The sequence below is a fragment of the Canis lupus genome, chromosome 22 (assembly GCF_003254725.2).
Source record: "Canis lupus dingo isolate Sandy chromosome 22, ASM325472v2, whole genome shotgun sequence".
Lineage (NCBI taxonomy): Eukaryota > Metazoa > Chordata > Mammalia > Carnivora > Canidae > Canis > Canis lupus.
Genome location: NC_064264.1, coordinates 58970258 through 58979430, shown reverse-complemented (window position 1 = coordinate 58979430; position 9173 = coordinate 58970258). Strand labels below are relative to the sequence as shown.

General features: G+C 50.6%; 1 protein-coding gene across 3 annotated transcripts in view; it reads left to right on the top strand.

Moving 5' to 3' along the window:
• Window positions 1–272: 272 nt before the first annotated feature.
• The window catches only part of RAB20 (RAB20, member RAS oncogene family), a 28990-nt gene continuing 20089 nt past the window's right edge, over window positions 273–9173 (top strand). Inside the window, exon 1 of one of the 3 annotated variants that reach the window (XM_025441136.3) lies at window positions 273–695. In XM_025441136.3, coding sequence (XP_025296921.1) covers window positions 524–695 — 172 coding nt within the window. In that variant the 5' untranslated portion in view covers window positions 273–523. Of the gene's footprint in view, window positions 696–6831; window positions 7026–9173 lie in introns of those variants that run through there. The other 2 variants (XM_035704577.2, XM_049099353.1) reach the window with 2 other exon arrangements.

Sequence of the window (9173 nt, the reverse complement as noted above, 5' to 3'; positions counted from 1 at the left end):
CCTCCCCGCCTTCCCAGTCTCTGCTCGTGGCCCGCGAGGAAAGGTTTGCACGGACGCTCCTCGAAGGTCACTTCTCACAACGGCCTCGGCTGGTGGCTACCTTAGTGCACCCGCAGGTAAGGGGCTGGCGGGCCTGTGCACCGGGGGCGGGGCGTGGGCGGGGCGTGGGCGTGGCCGGGCGCCGGGGGCGGGGCCTGGGGGCTGGGGCGTGGCCTGGGGCGGGGTGGGCGTGGCCTGGGCGGGGCGTGGGCGGGGCCTGGGCGCCCCGGACGGGTGCTGGTCGCCACTTTCCGGACGCCCCGCGTGGGCGCTGGGCTGGGTTTCGCGCCGGTGCCCGGCTCCGAGACGCGCTTCCTCTTCCTCGCTCCCAGGCGTGCGAGCCGGAGGGTTCGTGCGGGTCCCCGCAAGTGCGGGGTGGCTGCGGGCGCGGGCGGGTCTCCGCGAATCCGGGTCCGAGCGCCCCGGCCCTGGGGGCACCTGCCCGCGGGGCGCGGGGAGCACGAGGGGGCCTTCCCGCGGGAAGATGAGGAAGCCCGACGGGAAGATCGTGCTCCTGGGGGACATGAACGTGGGCAAGACGTCGCTGCTGCAGAGGTACATGGAGCGGCGTTTCCCGGACACCGTCAGCACGGTGGGCGGCGCTTTCTACCTGAAGCAGTGGCGCTCCTACAACATCTCCATCTGGGACACGGCAGGTGAGGGTGGGCACAGCCCGGGCCCCGTCCTGAGGCCCTGCAGGCGAAGCATCTCCGGACTCAGGGTGTCCCGGGCAGGTCCTGCTGCACAGGGTTCCGCCTTCGCGCTGCGGGACCCTATCTCGGGGGTCGGGCCTCGTGGCTCTGCCAGGCCCCTTGGCCCCTTACGGTCTCTGCTTGGTCGGCTGCCCTTTGCTGGTTGGGAAACCGTTCAGCCACCGGATGGGTCTCCGGGACCATACAGGTGACACTTGGAAAGCACCCCTGGCTCCTAAGAGAGAAGCTCCTGGTGTCTTGTGCAGCCTGCGGTGGCTTTGCTCCGGGCCCCACGGTCCTGTGCTGAGCCTGCTCATGGGACCCTACCCCCCCCCCCGCCCGCCCCCCTCCTCCAATGGACGTGATCTCATTTGATATCCGCACCAACCTGGAGGGGGAGCCAAGCTCGGATAATTACCCCTTCTCTACCGAAGAGGAAGTTGGAGCGCAGAGCGTTCCCTGAGGGTGTAGTCTGGAGAGCGAGTGGGGAGCTCTGGCCTCTCTCCTCTCCTTCCTGGGCAGGTCTGCATTTCCCACTTCACTCATCACCTGCTTGGGCTCAGCTCCTATCTGTGTTGGGCTTTGAAGTGGTTCTTTGTAGAAACATGTTTAAGGGGGCGCCTGGGTGGCTCAGGTGGTTAAGCATCTGCCTTTGGCTCAGGTCATGATCCCAGGATCCTGGGATCAAGCCCCGCATCAGCTCCCTGCTCAGAGGGGAGTCTGCTTCTCCCTCTCCCTCTGCCCATCCCCCCCCACCTTGTTCATGCTTGCTCTGTCACTCTCTCAAATAAATAAATAAAATCTTTAAAAAAAAAAAAAAAAAGAAACATGTTTAAGATACTAACGAATTATTTTTAGTACATGTAGTATTTGTGAGTTTTCCAAAGGACAGATCAGAGGATCTTGATTCAGGCTTTCAGTTTGTTAACTCTGCAAAAGTACACCGGCAACGGCAATGCTATCGTAGAATTTACTTCCTTCTCCATGAACAGGAATAAGACGCATGTAGTAAATAAAGACTTTGTGCATCGTATGGCACGTTTTCAATGAGCATGACTTTCAGAAGCCTGGAACTTGAAGGTCTGACTTTTTTTTTTTTTTAGGCCAGCACTTTGAGAAATGACCTGTATACCCGAAGGCCCTGTCTGGAAATTTTAAATTCCCAACTTGGGCACACCGGTCTGCTAAGTAAACAGAATTAGAACTAGTCCTGCTCATTTTCATTTTATTTTTAAAAATATTTTATTTATTTATTTGAGAAAGAGTGAAAGAGCCGGAGAGTGAGACAGCTCTTGAGAGCAAGCACAGAGGTAGAGGGAGAAGCAGACTCCCCACTGAGCAGGGAGCCCAACATGGGGGTTGATCACTGGACCCTGAGATCATGACCTGAGCTGAAGGCAGACTCTTTACTGACTGAGCCCCCCAGGGCCCCTAGTTCTCTGTTTATTTTTATTTTAAAGGTTTTATTTATTTATTCATGAGAGATACAGAGAGAGAGAAGCAGAGACACAGGCAGAAGGAGAAGCAGGCTCCATGCAGGGAACCTGACGTGGGACTCGATCCCAGGTCTCCAGGACCACACCCTGGGCTGAAGGGGGCTCTACACCGCTGAGCCACCTGGGCTGCCCTAGTTCTCTGTTTAAAATGGAGTTAATGAAGTTCACGATGCACATCTATCCTCCCCCTCCATCCTGCTTTCTTTGTGGCTGTCTTATTACGGTGGTTGATGTCAGCAATCATGCTATGAGAACAGCGTCTCCCAGGTACAAATGTACCCATCCCTGCTCTTTTCTTTGGGGAGTGAGGTTCCCAGATCCTTTCCTTAAGCTGAATTTCTAGCACTAAACATTTGGTGGGGAGGGGACACAGGCTCTAGAAGTCAAATCAAATTGAAGTGACTAGGCTGCCTGTTTAGTCCAGGGTTGACTCTTTTGATCCTTTGGTAGACCAGCTGGGCTTCACTGCTATCCTTGGTTTACAAGGGGATGATGCAGGATTGGTGTTGGGGTCCCACACGGAGAGACCCTGTAGCGGCTGCCCGCGGAGGCTGACCTTCACCATGGGATGTGGTGTTTCTGGAATAGGAGTTGACCTTTGGTGTCCGGGCAGGTGTCTCCGGCATCAAGAGTGTGAAGTAGCAAAGTAATTTTGACTGGCCACTTTCTTCAGTGACAAGGGCATGATGCAGCTGGAATCTTGATCACCAGAGTGTTTTGTAATACGGCAGATGACATGTCCTAGACATCTTGCCAGGCTCCCGAGTGGGCTGGGGGCGGGGGCGGGGGTAGCGACTCATTTCCTGTCTGCTGCCTTCTTGTTCCTGGAACCCTTCATGTGAGTTGGGTCAGGCTGCCCGGGCTGCAGGGGAGGCCAGGGCAGTGTCTCCACATTGCTGACCTGTGGACACAAGTGCAGGGTGACTGTGGCTTGGAGTTAGCAGGGACATAGGCCATCACTGTGCCTGGCATCCCGGTAACTGTGGGGTTATGGGCAACTTGGAAGTATGAGTAGATACCCAGACAGCTATGAATAGACACCTTTCCTTCATTTTTGTTGGAAATTCAGGAGTTTAGCTTTGGAGGGGATTTTTCTTCCCATTCCACAGACATTGTTTTTTAAGCTGTGTTCATTTTACTCTTCGTAACCAAGGCAGGGGATGAGGACCTGCTGGAGGATTGTTGTTAGTGCTGCCCTTGGTCACAGGAGGTGGGTGGGTGGGAGCGTGGGGGTGTGCAGGGTGCCCAGATATTCCGTAATGAAGATGAAAGTGGGGCTCTGAGAGCCTCACTCTTGTTTTTTCCAATGAAGGAGTCCTGGCTCTTTGCAGCTGGCGAGGGGAGGAGAGGTTTGCTAGGCTGGTTAATAGGTGTCTTATTCAGTGACCCAAGGGGCCCTCCGAGGGAGGTAAGATCACTTCCACGTTAGGGACGGGGCAGTGGAGGCTGGCAGAAGCGAGGAGGGAGTCAGACTTTGGTCTGTGCAGGTGCAGTGTGGTCTGTTCATCGTGCCTTCTTCACTCCGACCTTTGCCTAGTCGGGCACACAGGTGTGGGGCATTCACCATGAAGGTTTGGTAGGTCCTGGAAGCAAAAGGCAGTTGCCCAGAGACGAGATGGGGCTCCAGGAGAATCCGCCACCACCCTCCTGTGTCATTGCTTTGGTTGGTCCGAACCGCCCGAAAAGATGTGGCCCATCATTCAGCAGAGTGAACCCAGCCCATCCTACGTGCCACCCCGTGGGCTTTTGACTTCAGGGGAGGGGGAGAGGCAGCAAGGAAAGAAGTGGCACCATTTCACACCTGAGCATTGTTTTGAAGAAAATACAGCAAGAGGATGAGGAAGTGACTGGTGTGCCCAAGGAAACTCCATCACTAGAGCCCTGGGAGGCTAGCTGCCCCCTCATTATTCCTCTTCTGTCGAGGCTGCAGCTCCTGGACGGTGTGGCCCTATGGCTTACTTCTGCATCCCCTGTACCTGTCCCTCGAAGACGGCTTTGGGACACTAAGTCTCCTTACCTCCAGTCACACATTCCCTGTTTCCTGCTGAGCTCACTCTGGCACCCTAAGTCCATTTTTCCACTTAAACCCTTCCCGCCAGCTTAGGCGTCCTCTAAAGACAGTACAGGTGTTCTCTTCTATGCTCCCTATTCCCTCCTGAGCCCTCCCTGGCAGGGCTGTTAGAACCCATGTTTCTAGGGGCGCCTGGATGACTCGGTGGTTGAGCATCTGCCTTCAACGCAGGTCGCAGGTCGTGATCCCAGATCCCTGGAGTCCCATGATCAAGTCCTGCATCGGTCTCCCCACAGGGAGCCTGCTTCTCCCTCTGCCTATGTCTCTGCCTCTGTCTCTGTCTCTCTGTGTGTCTTATGGATAAATAAATAAGATCTTAAAAAAAGAAAAAAGAATCCGTATTTCTAGTGGTCTGCAAGGCAGTGCAGGCTCTTTCTATTCTGCATCTCAAATTCTTCCAATCTGCTCATCACCCAGTTCCAAAGCCACTTCCAGCTTTGTCACAGCAGCCCCTGCGCCCAGGACCAAAATCTGTTCCAGTATTCTGCTGCTGCTCTAACAAATCACCACAAACTTGGTGGCTTAAAAAAACTTGAAGTCCGAAATGGGTCTTTCCAGGGTAAAATCAAGGTGTCAGCAATCTGAGTTCCTCTCTTGAGGCTCCAGGGGAGAATCAGTTTCCTTGCCTTTTCTACCTTCTGGAGCCTGCCCACATCCCGTGGCTTGTTCATCCTCATCCTCAAGGCCAGTGGTGTCTCTCCTCGTGTCCCTCGGACCCTGACTCTCATATCCACCCCTCCCACATTTAAAGGACCCTTGTGATTACACTGGTCAGCTGGTTAGCAATTTCAATGTACCTGCAACATTAATTCTCCCTTGCCATATAACATAACATAGTCACAGGCTCCAGGGTTTTGGACTTTGCAGCGGTCGGGGTAGGGAGTGGTATGTGTCATTCTGCCAGCCACAGCTACTGACCACATGCGTGATTTTGTGGCTGTCATGTGTCTCCACTTTGTTTTCCTCATCTGTAAAATGGGGACAGTTCTAGCACCTGTCTGAAGTGTTGTTGGGAATCAGTAGGTTAATCTTGGCAAAGTGCTTGAACAGTACTTGGAACGAGGAAGCTCCGTGTTAGTGTTTGATGAAGAAACACTCGTCTCCTGGCCCTGGGTGCTTGTGACCCTGATTACCACCAGCAAGTACGTTACAGCTCAAGAGAAGTTTGAGTGGGCCCCTAGTAAGTAATTCTGCAATAAATGGCAAGATCAGAGAGAGGGAGATTCAGAGCAGTTGGTGGGATGACTGTAGCTTCATACTGTAGTTGGGAATCAGGGAGTGTGATGCCTCTGCTTTGTTCTTCTCTGTCCAGGTTTGCTTGGCTAGTGGGGGTCTTTAGTGCGTCCATATAAATTTTAAAGTGTTTTTTTCTACTTCTATAAAAAATGCTGTTGGAATCTTGATAGGGATAGCGTTGTATCTGCAGATATAGATCTATAGATAGAAGCTTTGGAAATATTGACATTTGAACAATATTAATTCTTCCAGTCCATGAACACAGAATGCCTTTCCATTTTCTTGTGTCTTTTTCAATTTCTTCCATCAATGTCTTGTGGTTTTCAGCACACAGATCTTTGACCTCCTTAGTTAAATTTATCCCTAAGTATTTTATTGTTTTTGATGCTGTTGTAAATGGGATTGATTTATTTCTTTTTCAGAAATTTTTTTGTTAGTCTGTGGAAATACTACTGATTTTTGTATGTTAATTTTGTATCCTGCAGCTTTTCTGAAATCATTGATTAGATATCATGGTTTTTTTGGTCGAGTCTTTAGGATTTTCTCTAAAATTATGTCACATCCAAACAGACACCATTTTACTGCTTCCTTTCTGATACATTTTATTTCTTTTTCTTGCCTGATTGCACTGGCTGGGGCTTCCTGAACTATCTTGAATAGGAGAGGTGGTAGCAGGCACCCCTGTCTTGCTCTTGATCTTAGAAGATAAGCTTTCAACTTTTTACCAGAATGTATGATGTTATCTGTGGGCTTGTCATATATGCATATAGGGCCTTTATTATGTTAAGATATGTTCTTTTGTTTATTTTTTTGAGAGAGAGAGAGGGAGAGAGAGAGAGACAGAGAGTGCACACAAGTACGGGGCAGAGGCAGAGAGAGATAGAAAAGCAGATTCTTCACTGAGCAGGGAGCCTGAGGTGGTGCTTGATCTGGAGACTATGCCCCAAACTGAAAGCAACCGCCCAACCAACTGAGCCACCCAGGTGCCCTAAGATATGTTCTTTCTATGCCTAATTTATTAAGGATTTTTATCATGAATGGATGTTGAATTTTGTCAAATGCTTTTGCTACATCTGCAGAGATTGTCATATGATTCCTTTCTTTCATTGTATTAATGGGACATATCCCATTGATTTGTGAATGTTGAACCATCCTTGCCCAGAAGTGACAATTGGTTTAAGATCTTTCTCTCGAATAACTTTAGTGCAACCCAGGAGAAAATGCCGCAGTTCTGGGTTATGAAATCATGGCACCTGTGAAATTAGCTGAGAAGTCTTGGCACCCGTGGCAGAGCTGAGGGCCTCAGCCCTGTGAGCGTCTGAAGGATGAGGTGGCACACAACTGAAGATGCCAGATGAGATGGACCATCCTTAAGGACCATGAGCCCCCATCATTCTCCTTCCACTCTGCGTAGAAGCCACGGCCCCAGCTCCACATGTAGGCAACTGTTCCTGGATCCAGGGAATGACAGGGGTATTTGTCCAAAGAGAGGTTAGTTCAGGTTGGAAAAGATGGTGGTGTTGTGGGTGAGCTGGTGAGTAGCTCTCTTTGATAGGGACCACACAGTTACTTATCACTGATACTTTGGACTGGCCTGGGAGGACCATGTAGTTTAAAAAGCCTTGAAAGATTGGTGCACAAGTGGGTGGACAGCCTATGCAAAATGTGGAGCTGAGGGTGGAGGACTCAGATCTTCATTGGCTCTCTCATTATGTTAATGAGGCTGCAGAGCGGTTTCGGAGGTCCTAATAGGGTGGCCCTCAGCCCAACAGTTAGTTTTTGTGTGATGGGAGAGCATCTGGTGGACTACATCCCCTTCCTGTAGATCAGCAGACTGACCTGGGCCCTCCCTGGTTATCAAAATGAGGTTTTATTGACACACGACCATGCTAATGCATTTACAGACTGTCTGTCTGTGGCAGCTTTCACACTGCAGTGGTAGAGCTGAGCTGTGGTAGCAGAGACCATATAGCACAGAAAGAGAAAAACATTTACTATCCAACCCCATTGCAGACAGTTTGCATGACCCTGGTTTGGGTCATGTAGAGGGAGAATGCTTCTCTGAAAGTCCTTTCTGTAATTACAGAAACTCCATCCAGTGATTGCAGGAGCCCATGATCGGTTACAGTCAACAAGTGTGCGGGAGCTACTGCTGTGTGGGTTCACTCTGGGCAGGACAGGGGTGAGGGTGCGGCTTGGACTTAACATTGACGTGAGCCCCCATTAAAAAAAGACCTCGGGGAAAAAATCTCATTTTATACTTAAGATCTGGAAGCTAAACCTGCAGAGCCTGTGTTTTAGGTGAACCCACATCTTTGGAGGTGGGTCCCCGGTCTGAATCGCTATTGCGGACTTTGAGTGGGCGCCCTCTGGGTGCTAGGCCGCATTTGCAGAATTCCTCCACTTTCGTGATCAGAAAGAGTGGTCTGAATAGGAGTGTGGGTGTCAAGACAGGTGGAAGGAAACCGAAGGTTCTGGGTTTAGCCAGGGCAAACAAAGCACCATTATACTGCGAGACTTCCGAGGACAAAGGATGCCTCTGAACAGTGCATGCACTGGGAGGTCAGCCCAGAGTGCCCCAGGAGGGGGCTGGAGGATTCCGGGGGCGGGAAGAGGTATTTGGGGCTCACCACTGTGGTGCTGATTCAGGGGAATTTAACTAATTAAGGTCAACCATACTTGTTAACTAATGCCTGAATCCCATTCAGTGTCTCTGGAAGAAAATTCCAGGCTTCATAGTTTGGCTTGGACTCGCCCCCTCTTGCTTTGTTGAGAGTTCACATAATTTCCTTTTCTGTAAGACATGTTTTAGACACAGTTGTATGCACATGTACATACGCACGCATTGAAATGACTGTTCTTAGAGGAATGGCTTCATCACTGTGATGACAGATTTTCCTGGTCCTGCTGTCCTGTGCCCACTGGCCCAGAAGGTTCCAGCACTCATTTCAAAGGTGAAGAGAAGGCAGGCCAGCTGGGGATTTCTGCCACAGAGTGAGACAGTGGTGAGCCCCCGGGCTTTCTTTTTGCTTCATTTATCCCAGAGTTGGGGCTGAAGAAGCCAGTATTCCAGAAATGCCAAAGGGTACAGACAAAACAAAACAAGACGAAAAGTCTTCTTTCACCAAAGGATCAGGAAGTAGGTAGCCTAGTAAGACAAACTGTTTAGGTATGTATGTATGTATGTATGCACGTATGTATTTATTTACTTATTTTTATTATTTTTAATGGATTTATTTATTTTGTTTTTAGAGAGAGAGAGAGAGAGAGAGAGAGAGAGCATTGTGTGGAAGGAGGGGGAAGGGCAGAGGGAAAGAATCTCAAGCAGACTCCCCTCGGAGCCGGGCTCGATTCCACAATTCTAAGATCATGACCTGAGCAGAAGTCAAGAATTGGATCCTCAAAGGGCAGCCCGGTGGCTCAGTGGTTTAGCGCCGCCTTTGGCTCAGGGCGTGATCCTGGGGTCCCGGGATTGAGTCCCGCATCGGGCTCCCTGTGTGGACCCTGCTTCTCCCTCTGCCTGTGTCTCTGCCTCTCTCTCTGTGTCTCTCGTGAATAAATAAGTAAAGTCTTAAAAAAAAAAAAAAGAGTTGGATGCTCAACTGTCTGAGCCATCCAGGTGCCCTGGTAAACCTTTTA